This window comes from Salvelinus fontinalis, chromosome 1, assembly GCF_029448725.1.
Source record: "Salvelinus fontinalis isolate EN_2023a chromosome 1, ASM2944872v1, whole genome shotgun sequence".
Lineage (NCBI taxonomy): Eukaryota > Metazoa > Chordata > Actinopteri > Salmoniformes > Salmonidae > Salvelinus > Salvelinus fontinalis.
In genome coordinates, this window is record NC_074665.1 from 10,526,987 (window position 1) to 10,545,749 (window position 18,763).

General features: G+C 39.9%; 1 protein-coding gene across 2 annotated transcripts; it reads left to right on the forward strand.

Moving 5' to 3' along the window:
* Positions 1–7,289: 7,289 nt before the first annotated feature.
* Positions 7,290–17,468, forward strand: cnrip1b (cannabinoid receptor interacting protein 1b). Of its 2 annotated transcripts, none has more exons than XM_055867579.1 (3): positions 7,290–7,587; positions 9,788–9,932; positions 15,943–17,468. In XM_055867579.1, exons 1-3 carry the CDS (start codon positions 7,388–7,390, stop codon positions 16,105–16,107), a joined length of 510 nt encoding a protein of 169 aa, XP_055723554.1. In that variant the 5' UTR covers positions 7,290–7,387; the 3' UTR covers positions 16,108–17,468. The 2 variants fall into 2 exon arrangements, with proteins under 2 accessions (XP_055723554.1, XP_055723632.1); XM_055867657.1 differs by having other exon boundaries at positions 7,297–7,800.
* The last annotated feature ends 1,295 nt before the right edge of the window (positions 17,469–18,763 follow it).

The window sequence follows — 18,763 nt, forward strand, 5'->3', positions numbered from 1 at the left end:
ATGGCCACAGACACTACCCTGGGTCACAGACACCACCTAGTACCACAGACACCTCCCAGTACCACAGACACCACCAAGCAGCACAGACACCACCCAGTACCACAGACACCACCAAGCAGCACAGACACCACCCAGTACCACAGACACCACCCAGTACCACAGACACCACCCAGCACCAGACACCAACCAGACACCAGCTCTAACACCCTTCACCTGTCTCATCCCAGGGGCTTTCGCCTGATGCAATGTTCAATGTTCAATGTTCCGTGCCAGCAAATGAAAGCTACATTAGTAGGATACAAGCCTGTCATTAACGTGAAAGAAAACCTTAATTAAAGAGAAAATATATTGAGTAACATGCAAAATAAGAATGGAATATAGAATAAATTATTGTTGACTTGGTTAGTACATAAATTGTGTTTTTTCTGCCTTAGAAAATGTGCCTTCTATGTTGTGAGCAACAGGGTCAGCCGCTGAATGGAGAGCTATTTTTGGGGTTAAGTGCCTTGCTCAAGGGCACAACGGTAGTGGATGGTGGTAATAACCTGACACCAGCAGCCCTCCAGTAGCCAGTTCAGTCAGGGGTTGGGAAATAGGAATACAGTAGTAGGCTACAACAAATGGAGTTTAAGAGGGAGTATCACTCTCAACCAGCATGACCACCGCATGACAATCTAGTTGCTGCAAGCCTTCCCCTCCCTCAGAAACACACCATGAAATTGAAGAAAAAAACACATTAAAAAAAACAAGTCTTTCAAGTTGACGACAGTTGGCCTGTTGGAAGAAGGTAGGGCAAGACTTCGGCACAACTTACATCAACATGGTGCAATTAAGTTTTGTTTATTGGAGCTCTCTTTATACTATAGCAGGTGGAGACTCCTTTACCCTGATTAGCTTGTGAATGAACAATTCTTTTCTGCCAAGGCCACTATTGGCCCAATCCCAGACCAATCCCAGATGCTTTTATCCAAAGCGACTTACAGTACGTGTGCATACATTTTAATATGGATGGCCCCAGCAAGTAAACCCAGAACCCTGGTGTTGCAAGGTGCCATGCTCTACCAACAAATTAGATTACTACTGAATAGAGGTCAAGATTTCCAGGATGTTGTCTGTCTGCCATCCAGCAGACCACTGCACCTTCACTGGCCAGTCATCCCAACCCTAACCTGAGAACACCTGCATCCCTGCACCATGAAAGCCAGGGCCTCAGGTGGAGGCAGTAGTACTCTCACATACAGTACACCAAGGGAGCAATACTGAACCCATATATTTTGAACTGCATTAAAAAGTACCGATGGTGTTTCAATGGGCGAGCATTTGGGCTGCAGTACCGCCTTGATTTAGTACATTTGGGGCTTCTGTTCTTTAGAAATGTCCCCAAACCAGATATACGGAATTGCCCAAAAATGTAAAGATAAAAAATGTATGTTTAAATACATTAAAATATATATATAAATTAGAAAAAATATGAAAATTGAAAACAATACTATAAAAAAATACAATAATAATAATCAAAATAACAACAAAAAACGAAATACTAACCAAAAAATGTAATATTGGGAATTGCATTCAAAGACACTAGTTGTGAATGTGCACTAGATGGCGCAATTGGTCCTAAAATAAATCTCAGAGGCTTCATCCTCTTAAACAATATTAATTCCCAGTGCAATAAGAAAATAACATTGGTATTATGTTTTAAGGGTCAAGTCAATATAGTTTCCATGCAGTATTACTGTTTACTATGACCAGTCTGGCCACACAGAATGGAGAAGCTTTGGTGTGTCATGTGTGATGTAGTACACACACGATAGTGTTCATGAATCAACTAATCAATTAGTTAAAAGATCTTCTGAAATCCCAGTGCAGAATACTATCATGCATTACACACGTAACTCAAACTATTATGGAAATTGAGGATTTTCATGTCAATGAAAGATCTTTTGCTGAACTCATTTTAGGATGACAACATGACGGCCCCTTAATCCCAACGGGCCCGTTTTCACAAAGACTCTGAGTACTGTAGGAGTGCTGATCTAGGATCAGTTTTCTCTTCTAATTCGTAATGAATTGTGTATTTTCATTTAACTAGGCAAGTCAGTTAAGAACAAATTCTTATTTACAATGACGGCCTACCAAAAGGCCTCCGGCGGGGGCTTGGATTAAAAATAAAAATAAATTAAATTATAATATAGGACAAAACACACATCATGACAAGAGAAACAACACTAAACTACATAAGGAGAGACCTAAGACAACATAGCATGGTAACAATACAACATGGCAACATGGTAGCAACATAACAACATGGTAGCAGCACAAAACAGGGTACAAACATTGTTCGTCACAGACAACAGCACAAAGGGCAAGAAGGTAGAGACAACAATACATCACACAAAGCAGCCACAACTGTCAGTAAGAGTGTCCATGATGGAGTCTTTGAATGAATAGATTGAGATAAAACTGTTCAGTTTGAGTGTTTGTTGCAGTTTGTTCTAGTCGCTAGCTACAGCAAACTGAAAAGAGGAGCGACCCAGGGATGTGTGTGCTTTGGGGACCTTTAACAGAATGTGACAGGCAGAACGGGTGTTGTATATGGAGGATGAGGGCTGCAGTAGATATCTCAGATAGGGGGGAGTGAGGTCAAAGAGGGTTTTATAAATAAGCATCAACCAGTGGGTCTTGCGACGGGTAGATAGAGATGACCAGTTTACAGATGAGTATAGAGGACAGTGATGTGTACTATAAGAAGCATTGGTGGCAAATCTGATGTCTGAATGGTAAAGAACATCTAGCCGCTCGAGAGCACCCTTACCTGCCGATCTATAAATTACGTCTCTATAATCTAGCATGGGTAGGATGGTCATCTGAATCAGGGTTAGTTTGGCAGCTGGGGTGAAAGAGGAGTGATTACGATAGAAGAAACCAAATCTAGATTTAGCTTTAGCCTGCAGATTTGATATGTGCTGAGAGAAGGACAGTGTACCATCTAGCCATACTCCCAAGTACTTGTATAAGGTGACTACCTCAAGCTCTAAATCCTCAGAGGTAGTAATCACACCGGTGGGGGGAGGGGCATTCTTCTTACCAAACCACATGACCTTTGTTTTGGATGTGTTCAGAACAAGGTTAAGAGCAGAGAAAGCTTGATGGACACTAAGAGAACTTTGTTGTAGAGCGTTTTACACAAAATCCGGGGAGGGGCCAGTTGAGTATAAGACTGTATTATCTGCATATAAATGGATGAGAGAGCTTCCTACTGCCTGAGCTATGTTGTTGATGTAAATTGAGAAAAGCTTGAGGCCTAGGATCGAGCCTTGGGGTACACCTTTGGTGACAGGCAGTGGCTGAGACAGCAGATGTTCTGACTTTATACACTGCACTCTTTCAGAGAAGTAGTTAGCAAACCAGGCCAAAGACCCCTCAGAGACACCAATACTCCTTAGCCGGCCCAAAGAATGCAATGTTTTACTGTATTTGGCTAAGTCTTTGGCCAAGTCATAAAAATAGCAGCACAACATTGCTTAGAATCAAGGGCAATGGTGGCATCATTGAGGACCTTTAAGGTTGCAGTGACACATCTGAGCGGAAACCAGATTGCATACCGGAGGGAATACTATAGACATCAAGAAAGCCAGTCAGTTGATTTTTAAAAAGTTTTCCCAACACTTTTGATAAACAGTGCAAAATAGAAATATGCCTATAACAGTTAGGACCAGCTTGATCTCCCCCTTTAAATAAAGGACAAACTGTTGCTGCCTTCCAAGCAATGGGAACCTCCCCAGAGAGGAGAGACAGGTTAAAAAGGTCAGAGATAGGCTTGGTGATGATAGGGTCAGCAACGTTAAATAAAGGATCTAAACCATCTGACCCAGATGGGGTCAAGTTTAAGGAGCTCCTTTAGCACCTCGGACTCAGTGACCGGCTGCAGGGAGAAACTTTGTAGCGGGGCAGGGGAAAAAGAGGCTGGAGCGTCGGGTCTAGTTGCATTAGAAGGGGTGGGAGATGAGGAAATGTTGGACGGGCAAGGAGGCATGGCTCAAGTCAAATAGGAGTGAAATAGGAATCCTGACTGATTGCTGATTGCCTGCAATGACAACAAGCTCAGTCCGATGATGATCCAAATCGATCCCGCTCCAGAGTACAGGCCTCGGTGTAACGCTCATTCCTTCGATGATAAACGCAAATCCGACCATCACCCCTGGTGGGACAAAACCGCACCTCGTCAGTGAAGAGCAGTCCTCATGCTTCCTTGCAGCATGCCTAAGGCACGTTCACGTAGATGAGCAGGGACCCTGGGCATCTTTCTTTTGGTGTTTTTCAGAGTTAGTAGAAAAGTCTCTTTAGTGTCCTAAGTTTTCATAACTGTGACCTTAATTGCCTACCGTCTGTAAGCTGTTAGTGTCTTAACGACCGTTCCACAGGTGCATGTTTATTAATTGTTTATGGTTCATTGAACAAGCATGGGAAACAGTGTTTAAACCCTTTACAATGAAGATCTGTGAAGTTATTTGGATTTTTATAAATTATCTTTGAAAGACAGGGTCCTGAAAAAGGTACGTTTCTTTTTTTGCTGAGTTTAGGCTGCCTAGCCACCCTGAGTATTCTAAATAACGCAAATTTGATCAAATTCACATTTTCCTCTTAACACAAATAAATAAGCCTATTTTAGGCTATAAATACATAGCTTGGGCTATAAATACATGACATTACTGCTTCATTTCCCCTGGCCAGAGGGGACCAGAGTGCATACGCTTCTCTAGGTTCTCTGCAGCTGCGGTTGTATTCATTAGGCTATAGTTGATCAGACTAAAGCACAGATTAATTGTGCACAAATTGACAAACCATGAAGTGAATCAAAAGTGTTAGGGCAAATGCCAGCTCACCCTGCTGTACAATAGATGGAAATAAATCTCCACATAATGCTACAAATTAAGAAACATATGTTACAAGTGATAACCGCAACGTATGCTACAAATGAAGAAACGTAACGTTCGCTACAAATGAAGAAATGTAACGTATGCTACAAATGATAAACGCAACGTATGCTACAAATGAAGAAACGTAACGTATGCTACAAATGATAAACACAACGTATGCTACAAATGAAGAAACGTAACGTATGCTACAAATGAAGAAACGTAACGTATGCTACAAATGAAGAAACGTGACGTTCGCTACAAATGAAGAAATGTAATGTATGCTACAAATGAAGAAACGTAACGTATGCTACAAATGATAAACGCAACGTATGCTACAAATGAAAAAACGTAACGTGTGCTACAAATGAAGAAACGTATGCTACAAATGAAGAAATGTATGCTACAAATGATAAACGTATGCTACAAATGATAAACGTGTGCTACAAATGAAAAAACGTATGCTACAAATGAAGAAACGTACGCTACAAATGAAGAAATGTATGCTACAAATGATAAACGTATGCTACAAATGATAAACGTATGCTACAAATGAAAAAATGTATGCTACAAATGAAGAAACATATGTTACAAATGATAAACGTGATGTATGCTACAAATGAAGAAACATAACGTATGCTACAAATGATAAATGCAAAGTATTCTACAAATGATAAACGCAACGTATGCTACAAATGAAGAAACGTAACATGTGCTACAAATGAAGAAACGTATGCTACAAATGATAAACGTATGCTACAAATGAAGAAATGTATGCTACAAATGATAAACGTAACATATGCCACAAATGTATGCTACAAATAAAGAAGCGTAACGTATGCTACAAATGTTAAACGTAACGTATGCTACAAATGAAGAAACGTAGCATATGCTACAAATGAAGAAATGTATGCTACAAATTTAGAAACGTACGCCACAAATGAAGAAATGTATGCTACAAATTAAGAAACATATGCTACAAATGTCACGCCCTGACCTTAGAGAGCCTTTTTATTTCTCTATTTGGTTAGGTCAGGGTGTGGTTCCCATTCAGAGGCAGCTGTCTATCGTTGTCTCTGATTGGGAATCATACTTAGGCAGCCTGTTTTCCATCCTAGTTTGTGGGATCTTGTCTTTGTATAGTTGCTGTTTAGCGTTACAGAGCTTTACGTTCGTTTGTATTTTGTTGTTTTTTGGTGTAATTTTAAATAAAAGTCAAATGTACGCCTACCACGCTGCACCTTGGTCTCCTTCCAACAACGGACGTAACAACAAATAAAGAAACGTATGCCACAAACAAAAAAATGTATGCTACAAATGATAAACATATGCCACAAATAAAGAAATGTATGCTACAAATGATAAACGTATGCTACATATGATAAATGTATGCTACAAATTATAAACGTATGTTACAAATTAAGAAACATATGCTACAAATGAAGAAACGTATGCTACAAATTAACAAATGTATGCTACAAATTAAGAAACGTATGCTACAAATGAAGAAACGTATGCTACAAATGAAGAAATGTATGCTACAAATTAAGAAACTAAATCTATGGCGAAACCCTACTGTACCTCAGAGCATGGAGAAGACTTGGGAGGGGGGGGTGTTGTATATCACTTGGACACCTATATGTATGTGTAACAGTAGTAACTTTACGTCGACCCCTCGCCCCGACACGGGCGCGAACCAGGGACCCTCTGCACACATCAACAGTCACCCATGAAGCGTCGTTACCCATAATAGATAAGCTGGCCAAGAAAACTCAGCAGAAAAGAGAATATTGATCTAAACTCTGGTCTCCCAGGGTCTGGCTGTCCTCTAGTCCACTCTGGTCTTTCAGGACATGGCTGTCCTCTAGTCCACTCGGGTCTCCCAGGGTCTGGCTGTCCTCTAGTCCACTCTGGTCTCCCAGGGCCTGGCTGTCCTCTAGTCCACTCTGGTCTCCCAGGGCATGGCTGCTGTCCTCTAGTCCACTCTGGTCTCCCAGGGCCAGGCTGTCCTCTAGTCCACTCTGGTCTCCCAGGGCCAGGCTGTCCTCTAGTCCACTCTGGTCTCCCAAGGCATGGCTGCTGTCCTCTAGTCCACTCTGGTCTCCCAGGGCTTGGCTGTCCTCTAGTCCACTCTGGTCTCCCAGGGCTTGGCTGTCCTCTAGTGCACTCTGGTCTCCCAGGGCTTGGCTGTCCTCTAGTGCACTCTGGTCTCCCAGGGCTTGGCTGTCCTCTAGTCCACTCTGGTCTCCCAAGGCATGGCTGCTGTCCTCTAGTCCACTCTGGTCTCCCAGGGCTTGGCTGTCCTCTAGTCCACTCTGGTCTCCCAGGGCTTGGCTGTCCTCTAGTCCACTCTGGTCTCCCAGGGCTTGGCTGTCCTCTAGTGCACTCTAACAAAATGCAGGTTTATTTTTTCTCTACAAGGCGTTGTTGTTTAGAACGAATATTTTATCTTTGTCTCATTAGATTGCATGTATAGGAGGATTATGTGTGTGTACATGGGATTACGCGCTAGGGCAGTGAAAATTACTTTAGGCTCTGCCTTCTGCCGTGAGTTTTTACATTGTAAACCCGTGCTTTCACGTCACAACAATATTCTACATCAATCGTTCTGTTGGAATTCAGCGTGCGGCCGCGGTTTCACAACTGCGCATCTCTGCTGTTCACTCAGGTAGGATTGGATTTGAACACAAACGCATACCTCACCAAGAATGGCTATCGCAATCGTCAAGATCGGAATTTCATTGAAAATGCTACCAAATAACAGTGCCGTGTTTTTCAAATCGGACGGTGGGAGATTTGGCCAAACCAGGACGATTAAATTGCTAACGGGGTCAAAGTACAAGATTGAAGTGGTTGTCAAACCTGGGGCTGCAGAGGCAACGTAAGTATGGTTGGGGGGAAATGTTTACAGGCGCTCGCGCATCAGGCCATATAATGTCTATCCACTTCAATAGGTTAAATTGTGACAATTTCTCTGTTGAGGAAAACAATATTCTGTCAGTGTCCATCACTACCTGTTTATGTTTTTGCTCTGTTTTATTATATTAACTCAGTGTTTCATAGTGTGAAGAATATAATTCGGCACATTCTCTTGGCAAAGATCACAACCCGTGGATATTATGTCGCTGCTTTAACCTAATTTATAGGTTAATTAAATTGGTTATTGAGAACATTGACAAGACACAAGCCATGGGAGGTTGTGATTCGATGTTGGAGTTATGTGAGAGGGTGCGCGGTTAGAGTTCCCACTAACGTTAGATGGTCAAACTGCAGTCTAAAATGGCAAGGCCTATATCGTTGCCTACAAATGTATAAAAACAAGAATACGTTTTTTGGAATTAATTTAAGGTAAGGGTTATGCATAAGGTTAAGCTGTTTGGTTAAGGTTAGGGTTTATGTCCGGTAGGTGCAGGGAGACAGAAGTCGCTGCCAGATTGTGTCAAATCCACTACCGATTCAATTCAAATTTTATTTGTCACATGCCGAATACGTAACGTTAAGACTTTACCAAGAAATGCTTACTTACGAGCCATTTCCAAACAATGCAGAGTTAAAGTAAGAAAAATTGGCAAAACTAATTTTATGTAATAGTAACGCAATAACATAACAATAACAAGGCGATATACAATGAGTACCAGTACCGAGTCAATGTGCAGGGGTACGAAGTAATTTAGTTAATTTAAGTAATATGTACATGTATGTAGGAGTGAAAGTGACTAGGCAATCAAGATAGATAATAAACAGATTAGCAGCAGTGTGTGTGTGTGTGTTGTAGTGTCCGTGTAGTATGTGTGAGTGCGTGTTGTAGTGTCCGTGTAGTATGTTTGAGTGCGTGGGTATTGAGCCAATGCAAGACAGTCAGTGCAACAACAAAAAGTGGGTTATACGCAAATAGTCCAGGTGGCCATTTGATTAACTGTTCAGCAGTCTTATGGCTTGGAGGTAGAAGCTGTTTAGGAGCCGTTTGGTCAAGTACATGCCATGCGGTAGCAGAGAGAACAAGTCCATGATTTGGGTGGCTTGAGTCTGACAATTTTCAGGGCGTTCCTTGCTACCCTCTTTAGCGCCTTACGGTCAGATGCCAAGCAGTTGCCATACCAAGCGGTGATGCGGCCAGTCAAGAGGTTCAGCTGTAGTTTTTGAGGATCTGAGGGCCCATGCCATATCTTTGCAGCCTCTTGAGGGGGAATAGGTGTTCTCCTGCCCCTCTACACAACTGTGTTGGTGTGTTTGGAGTGGACCATGATACAGTAGATCCTTAGTGATGTGGACACCTAGGAACTTGAAGCTCTCGACCCGCTCCACTACAGCCCCGTCGATGTGAATGGGGGCGTGCTTGGCCATCCGTTTCCGGTAGTCCCCGATCAGCTCCTATATCTTGCTGACGTTGAGGGAAGAGGTTGTTGTCCTGGCTTCCAGCATGTGTGACATTAGGCTTCCAGCCTGTGTGACAGAGACCAGCATGGTTGAAGGCTACCTAGTTTTTTTGAGCAGTTTCTACAGTAGTAGGCTAAACATGCACTCAAATGTGTTTCTGTATTTGGTTATTCATTCCTGTCTTTGTAATTTATCATTTCATTTATTATGGACTGATAAATTACATTGATCTGTCTTTCACCTCTCTATCCACACCCCTTCATCCACCCATTCCTTTGTCTGATTCATCTACAAATAATAATGAGCAGTTACTTATGATGCAATGTGATTTGTAGGGCAGTCATTCGGCAGTCTCCTGCACTGTCGGATACAATGTCAAACAACCCCAGTGACCCCCCCCCCCCCCCCCCCCCCCCCAACTTCTGCCCCAGTCAAGCGGTCACAAAAGTATTGTCTGTGATGTAACTGTTATGGTCCTGTCCTGTCCTCAGCACTATGAGTGTAGGCGGAGTCATCTTCCCCTTGGAGCAGAAGTCTAGAGACCCCCAGTCTGTAGTCTACACTGGCGTCTACAACACAGAGGGCATGACTCACACCAAGAGTGGAGACAGACAAGCTGTACAGATCAGTTTGCAGGTAATAAAGGCAAAATATGACATGACGACAGGTATAGTCTTCCTGGGATTAAAGACATAAAGTACTTTTACATTAAAAAAAAATTATGAACAAGTAGACAAAACAATTGACCTTTCGCTAAGCCCCGCCCACCTTGGTTACTGTTGCAACCTCAAACAACATTTTCCCAGAAAGCCCAATTCCTCATTCAGCTACTGGCGAAATTTTAGATCTTTGTGAGGGGATTGTGTTTCTAATACACAATGAAATGAAACACAGACTACCCCTTGCTAATAAGGAAACTCTTGGGTGTGTTGTGGTGGACTGTCATTACAATTACTTCACGGGAACCTAGTAAAAATACGTTTATAGTGTAGCTAGCCACTGAATGGCTCTCAATTCACCATGTCTGCATGTTGTTAAAGCTATTAACCACTTTGGAGCTAATTAGTGCTCTCAAATCGTATCCTGACGTCAACAGCAGATGGGAGTTGTATTCATAACATGTTAACTTAGCTAGCTAAAATACATTTTGAGAAAACAAGTTATATTAAGTGGCTAGCTAGCGTTAGCAACGTTTGATGGTCAATGAGACTGAGAGCTAACCAGTTTATCTTGCAAACAATGTAACACAAGTATAATTTGGGATTAGACAAATACTCTTAACAGGCTCAGGAATCACAGTAGCAAGTAACGTTACTCCTGTTAGCAAGTACAGTAGAAAATAATTGAACAAACTGTTCAATTATTTAGCCATTTAAACATATACTTTTTGAAGAAAACTCTGTTTTTGCTTTAGCCCTCACTGGCTTTCATGCGATTTAATTGTGAGTTTGTTATCCATTAGAGCGCTGTGATTGGTTGCCCCAAATTCTGGGGCGGGGCTTAGCGAAGGGTCAATTAACAAGTAGACAAAACAATTAACAAACAGACATAACTAGTAAACAAAACTATTAACTAGTAAACAAAACAATTAACTAGTCTACAAAACAATTAACTTGTAAACAAAACAAATAACTAGTAGACATAACAAGTAGATAAGTTCATTCAGAGCAGTTCACCAGTCCCATTACAAATACCTTAAAACTTAAATGAATAGCTTGGGCATTTATTTGCCTAAATCACTGAACACAAAAGACGTTTATTAGAGCTAAGCCAGCTTTTGCTCATTTGCATAGTTAATTGTTTAATTTCAGCATTCAGTTCTGGCATTTGAAAATACATATTTTTTGTTTCCTGCAATAATCTTTTATCATTTACTCACGGTGTCACATTTCATTTGTCTTAGTATGCCTCTATACTGGGAGGCTCATGCACATACCGATACTGTATGTCAATATCTGTTCTATGGGTGGGTGTGGGTGTAAGTGTATCTGTTCATATGAATGGGAGTGTGCGGGAGGGTAAGTATGAGGAGGTCGGGAGAGAATGGATGTGTGGATGCATAGGGTATATGTTGTACTGCATGTGAATGAAGAAGAATAGACGAGTAAGTCGATGTATGAATTGGGTGTAAATGTGTCTGAGAAAAAAGGGAGTAGGAGCTTCAATCCCTATTAAGGCAGAGCGCCTCAAAGTACAAAGAAGTATTCACTTTATGTTTTTTGTGTGTTCTCTGTTAAACGTTTGCTCAGCCTACATGTTCACATATTTTATATGTATAATGTATACAATAACTTTGTATTTATACTATGACTCTTCCATATCCATGGGATGTCCACCGCCCTCATAAGACATACATCTGCTAAAATGTTTTATCTGGTTCTTCAATGACAGTTGGAACAGACAAAGTTAACTTTGATTCTTTACAAATAAAGGCCAACAAAATCCAACTGATTACATGGAATGTGTACGGGCTTCATGATGGCAAAAAAAAAGCATAAGGTTTTTGAACATTTAATTAGATTGTCAGCAGATGTGGTTTTCCTGCAAGAGCTACACCTCAAAAAAGGAGACATTGAATATTTAAAGAGGAGCTGGGTTGGAGAGGCCTATACTGCCACCTACTGTAGTAACAGCAGAGGTGTAGGCATCCTGATAAATAAGAACACACCCTTTTCCCTTATATCCCAGCACACGGACAAAGAAGGACATGTTCAAATTTTTGATTGTACCTTAAATGGGGATAAATACGCATTGATTTCATTGTATATCCCCCGCAGGGGTAAAACTGGTGTTTTTTGTTGTTGCTAGAATTCAAGCTATATTAGATCAAACCAAGACAGTAACAATTATTTTAGCTGGTGACCTAAATCAAGCATTTAGCAAGTTAGTCAGACATAGCAATAAAAAAGGGAAATTCAAGGAGCCTCCAAAGACACTGATAAATGTAATCTATACAAATATTTTACAGGACAACTGGAGATTATTATTCCCAACGACAAAAGACTACCTCTTTTTTCTCAAAGTAAGAAAAAGTTATCAGGAATTTACTACATTTTTATTTTTAAAAATGCACTCAACAATTTACTGGGTTCTAAAATCCATGATATAGTGATATCGGATCATTCTCCTGTATCATGCTTATTTACACCATCAGAAAATACACTTAGTGACAGAATATGGAGCGCATCTTCAAGACCCAAAATCTATTAAATACGTGAATAAAAAAATAAACACCTTTATCATTACAAATTTAGACAGAGGGAAAAGCCAACCTCCGACATCATTTAGGATGCTTTTAAGGCATACATTAGGGGTATGATAAGCTCATACTTGGCAAAAGTTAAATCTGAGCCAACAACTACAGGTTAAACTCAAATATAGCATACTATTTAATGGCAAAAAATAGCCCTCACAACACAAATACATGCCAAAGCAGTTATAATTTACAAGATAAGGATACAAGTGCTTTAATTAGGAGCAACAATGCTATTAATAACAATTTTAAAAGCTTCTATGAAATCTATATGAATCAGAGTTAAATAACAATTGGAATGATCCTGTAGTCTTCCTAGAATCAATAACCCTGTAGCAACTATCAGCTAGGTTCCCGTAAAAAAAATAAAAAAATGGAAATCGTCCAAAATGAAATATTACCAACTGTTACAACAAAGCACCAGGAATGGACGGCTTAACCCATTGCATTTTATATGATATTCTGGGACAAAGTAGCGCCCCTATTTAATCAAATGACAACACACGTCAATCAATTCAGTGCTTCCGAGTTCCACGCATCAAACAGTTATTTCAGTTATATTAAAACCAGGAAAATATGCAGAGTTTCTGCAGATTACAGACCCATACGTTTAATAAATTGCGACAATAAAATAATAACAAAACCCATAAGCAACAGAATGTCTTGATACATAATAATCAAGCAAGGTTTATTAAAAATAGACACTTACAAACAAATACAAAAACATTTTTCAGTATAATACAATACGCTAGAGTACAAGATGTAGATTTATCAATAATGGCTGCTGATGCTGAAAAGGCTATCGACCGGCTTGAGTGGCCTTTTTTTATTTAACTTTGGAAGCATTTAACTTTCCAGCTGAAATAAAACACTTCATAAAATAATATATCCTAAAGCAAAAATATACACAAACAATACACTATCTGGTGAAATAGCTTTAGAAAAGGGCACGAGACAAGGATGTCATCTCTCCCCACTCCTGTTTGCATTGGCAATTGAACCACGAGCAGAAAGAAATATACAGGACCCAAACGTATCATTATTGGTAAACATGAATATAAAATAAACTTATTTGCAGACAATATCCTGATATAATTGACTAATATTGAAAACTCAATGTCCCCCTTATTAAAAATATTTTCGGAATACTCTAAAATCTCAGGATATAAAATGAACGTGGGAAAAAACAGAAAAAATGGCAATGGGAAAAAGAATAACTCATGATCCACAGCAATTCTTTAAGTGGACCACAAAAAATATTAAATACTTAGGATGCTTAATAAGTGACAACAAACAAATATATAAAGATAACTTTATCCCATTACTCAACAATATGAAAGCAGATCTAATTAAATGGAACAATCTCCCCATACATCTTACAGGTAGAATTAACCTCTTTAGAATGGCATGGCTCCCATTTATTTTCGGTAATGCCAATTACCTCACCAAAGACATTCTTTAAAAAAGTATATTCGGCCATAACAGACTTCATATGGGCAATAAAATTCATAGAATAAATTGGAAATATGTCCCTAAATCTGAGGGTGGTTTTAACCTTCCAGATTTGGAATTGTATCAACTTGCCACCCAAGGCTTTTACTTGCGATATATTGTTAAATGCACTAGAGAGGGACAATGGGTTATTATTGAAGATGCCACTTGCTGCTCCGAGAATATATTTTCACGTGTCTGAACAACTTCATAGTTAAGAACACTATAAAAATATGGAAAAAAAGTCAAACTGATTCTACAAGAACCAGTATCACTCACTAAAAACACATCCCTATGGATTAATCCTTGGATAGCTTTTCAGAATCCACCGATAAATTGGCCCACATGGAAAACGAAATGCATAGAAACCGTAATTGACGTGGTAATAGGAAATGTAATTATTTACATGACAAGTTGTCTATTGTTTATGTCTATGTATGTTTTTGTTTATTGTAAAAAGAAAACTAGCAACATAAAACATTACAAAAAATTACCAGTAAGAAAAAAAAAAAATAATAATCCTCTTTGACTGTGCATTTTCGGTAGTTTTTACATTTGTCACTAGAGGGCGATCGGACGATTTGTTGGGTCTGTACTCCCGAAGTTGTTGACTGTTTTTTGCTTGCCAGCACTCTTAGCAGCCAATGGGCTAGCAGTTTCTTCCTGGTGATAAAAACAGATGAGTAACATCATTTTTTAGAGTCATTACTGTATGATTTAACGTAACAAATTAAACCTTGCAAACAATTCAGGATAATTAATGCTGACCTCGTAAACAATTCCTTTAGACCCTGCGTTAATTTGAAACGGGCGTTGATTTGCTGAAATGTGGGCCGTTGCCCGGCTATTAGAAGGGGCAGGTGGCTATTTGAGACTTTATTTCTGTATATCTACATCATCTAGCCTGGACTCAGATCTGTTGGATATCTGTATCATATAGCCTGGTCTCAGATCTGTTTGATATCTGTATCATATAGCCTGGTCTCAGATCTGTTTAATATCTGTATCATATAGCCTGGTCTCAGATCTGTTTAATATCTGTATCATCTAGCCTGGTCCCAGATCTGTTTGATATCTGCATCATCTAGCCTGGTCCCAGATCTGTTTGATATCTGTATCATATAGCCTGGTCCCAGATCTGTTTGATATCTGTATCATATAGCCTGGTCTCAGATCTGTTTAATATCTGTATCATATAGCCTGGTCTCAGATCTGTTTAATATCTGTATCATAGAGCCTGCTCCCAGATCTGTTGGATATCTGCATCATCTAGCCTGGTCCCAGATCTGTTTGATATCTGCATCATCTAGCCTGGTCCCAGATCTGTTTGATATCTGCATCATCTAGCCTGGTCCCAGATCTGTTTGTGTGGTATAGCCAACTCCTATGTGCGTTGTCATGCCATGACTATAGGTGTTGGGACAAGACAGCACAAACAGATCTGGAAACCAGGCTATGCATGATCCATATGAACACATTCACAACAATCCCTATAGCCAATTACACATGCAGGATATTCATTACCAGGCGTCAACTGTTCATGATGCAAATCATGAGGAAAGCTCTGAAACAGTGCGTCTGTTTATGTTTATTATTATTATTTGTCTTTTCTTACTAGACATGACTTTGCTTATAGCTAGCAACTTTATTGAGTAAAAATGTTAACATGTAAATGTATTATTTTTAGGGCTGTCACACCTTCTTTAATCTCAATGTCAACTTGTTTTGACATCGCATTTTTTTTTTTTAGCTGTATAGATTATGTATTTTGGGATGTTTTCAGTGTATTTTGAACTCTTTCAGACAATCGCGAAGAAAAAAAATGTGTGCACTAAAATGACAAAACGTTAACTTGAGTTAACTGATTAACTCTGACAGACCTAAATATTTTCCCCCTCCCAGTTCCCAGAGGTGGGCTCTTTTGAAGTGGTGTGGCAGGTGAAGTACTACAACTACAACAAGAGGGACCACTGCCAGGGGGGCAACAGTTTCAACAGCATCGAGTACGAGTGCAAGCCCAACGAGACACGCAGCCTTATGTGGGTCAACAAGGAGCTGTTCGTCTGATGGACCAACCAACACAGACAGCATCAGGGTTGTGTTCATTAGGGCACCAAACGGAAGTTAACGTAGTGAAACTGGGCGGTACTACCTGAAATTACAAAAGCTGAAGAACATACGCACTTCCAGGTGCTTTCCGCAGGTGCTGGAGTTGTAGGCAAACTCAAGGAAAACAGAAAGAAAAACGCCTCACCTGAAATTAGCCAATAAAAATGCCTGTTTTAGTTTTCCGTTGCAAAAATGTTTTGCTACGGTGTGCCCTAATGAACACGACCCTGATGTCACTGAAATGAGAGATGGATGACAATCCGCTGCTGTGTGTTTCAGCTGTAGCCAGCGTGCAACCCCTCAAAGTGGATCATTTGCTGACTACTAGTGAAACGGTTAACCCAAACATATTTTCCTCAGTCTGTTGTGGCATAATGTTTACCCTCAGGTCTATTCTGTTCCATGGAGTGCTTGTGTGTGTGTGTGTTATCTATTTATATCTATGAAGGCAGTGTGTTAATATGGGTGTGTAGATGTGGTGTGTGTGTGTGTGTTATTTATGCGTATCCATGAAGGCAGTATGTTAATATGTACACTGTATGTGCAGATGTTGCGTGTGTTAAAGTACTGTAATGAACAGTCAGTGGTTTTAATTTAAAAAAAAATAGTTGTAGCTTTTTTTGTTCAATTAAAATGTTGTCCCATTTGTCGTTTTCCCATGTGTCGACAGAGTACAAGTAGCATAGGACATCTGTAGAAGTGAGTGTTTACATTTATTAGATTTGACAAAATATTTTGACTAATTCATGAAATTATCTTATTTTTGAATTGGGCTGATTTTGACTAATCAAAAATCGATCCTCAGAATATCATATATCTGTAACAAGCTGTTAGCCAGCACTTATCTTATTTCTCTCTTTTATTTTTGTCAAATTAAAAGTGTTATTATATTAGTTGGGAAAACACTATCAATACTGAAAACCAATATAAACGCAACATGTAAAGTGTGAGATCCATAGATTAGGGCCAGATTAGGGCCAGATTAGGGCCAGATTAGGGCCAGATTAGGGCCAGATTAGGGCCAGATTAGGGCCAGATTAGGGCCAGATTAGGGCCAGATTAGGGCCAAACTGCAACTCAGTAAAATCTTTGAAATTGTTGCATGTTGAATTTATTTTGTTGTTCAGTATATATATATTTTTAAACAATATAACTTACTATGAGATATGTAGTGAAAATGCAACAAAATGTTGTTTAATTATCAGAGCACCGTGCAATGTTACAACATCTTTAATATATTGTGGATATGTTTTTAATCTAAATCATAGTAGCTGTAACATTTTGTGGAGGTATTTGATTAGTAAATATATTTGGGAAGACATTTGTGTGTTTTTTGTTTGTCATTTGAATGCTAGGAAACAAGTAAATCTTAGGTTGTTATTTTCTTAATACCTGGACATTTCTATACCCTATAATATAGTAAAGTTCAACCCAGTTAATTGTGGTTTTGGGTCAGTTGCTTCTTATTTTTTTTATTTAAAACATAAATAAAAAATCTTCTTAGGTTTACAGTCTAAGAAAACATGAAAGGAGCATGCTATGTATCCATCCATAGCTTCTAGTATGAGGTTGGGGACTTGCCTTGGAAATGAAGCATGAAAACATTCTGCTGTCATGAATCATGAACTCTTCAAATAGGATGCGTAATAATGTTCTGATCCTCTGTGGCTCAGTTGGTAGAGACCGGCGCTTGCGACACCAGGATTGTGTGTTTGATTCCCGCTGGGACCACCCATAAAAAGAATACATGCGGCAGGCAGGTAGCTTAGTGGTTAGAGCGTTGCGCCAGTAACCGAAAAGTTGTTAGATCAAATACCCGAGCTGACAAGGTAAAAAATCTGTCATTCTGCCCCTGAACAAGGCAGTTAACCCACTGTTCCCCGGTAGGCTGTCATTGTAAATAAGAATTTGTTCTTAACTGACTTGCCTGGTTAAATACATTTAAAAAAATGCGTGACTGTACGTTTTTGGGGTTTAAAAGGCTCTGCTAAATGGCTGATATTATATATACACAGTGTGTTATATTAGACACTTTACATCAGCTCTGCTGTTGGCTATGTGAGATTAGACAGAATTTGTATTTTTAGCATCTATTTAACTAGGCAAGTCAGTTAAGAATAAATTAATATTTACAATGATGGCCTACCGCGGCTAAACCCGGACGACGCTGGGCCAATTGTGTGGCCGCCCTATGGGACTCCAAATCACGGCCGGATGTGATACAGCCTGGATTCGAACCAGGGACTGTAGTGACACATTTTGCACTGAGATGCAGTGCCTTAGATGGCTGTGCCACTCGAGAGGATATGTGAGAAGTTTAGGGGTCAATGCTGGATGATAAAGCCCATAGGACCCCCTGTCCCAAACGAAAGCCATGGGGGGACTGGACACGACATCCACAGGGCCCTTATGGCTCCTGTCAAAGAATAGCGGTAGCCCAACAGTAGGTCTGGACAATGGGGATATTCTTGAATGCACTGCACAGTTTCCACCACTGAGTGGTGCACTTGTGCAAACAGACATTGGAGGAGAAAAAAATAGAGCTGAGTTCCCCGGATGGACTGTAAATGCTAGTATTTTACGAGTTTACGAGTTTCCCACTTGTTATGAACGC

Excerpts from the sequence above, each read along its gene's own strand:
- cnrip1b (XM_055867579.1), top strand. The coding sequence starts at position 7,388 with ATGTATAGGAGGATTATGTGTGTGTACATGGGATTACGCGCTAGGGCA. Across the intron at positions 7,588-9,787 it reads CATCTCTGCTGTTCACTCAG|CACTATGAGTGTAGGCGGAG; the intron begins GTAGGATTGGAT and ends TCCTGTCCTCAG. Across the intron at positions 9,933-15,942 it reads CTGTACAGATCAGTTTGCAG|TTCCCAGAGGTGGGCTCTTT; the intron begins GTAATAAAGGCA and ends TCCCCCTCCCAG.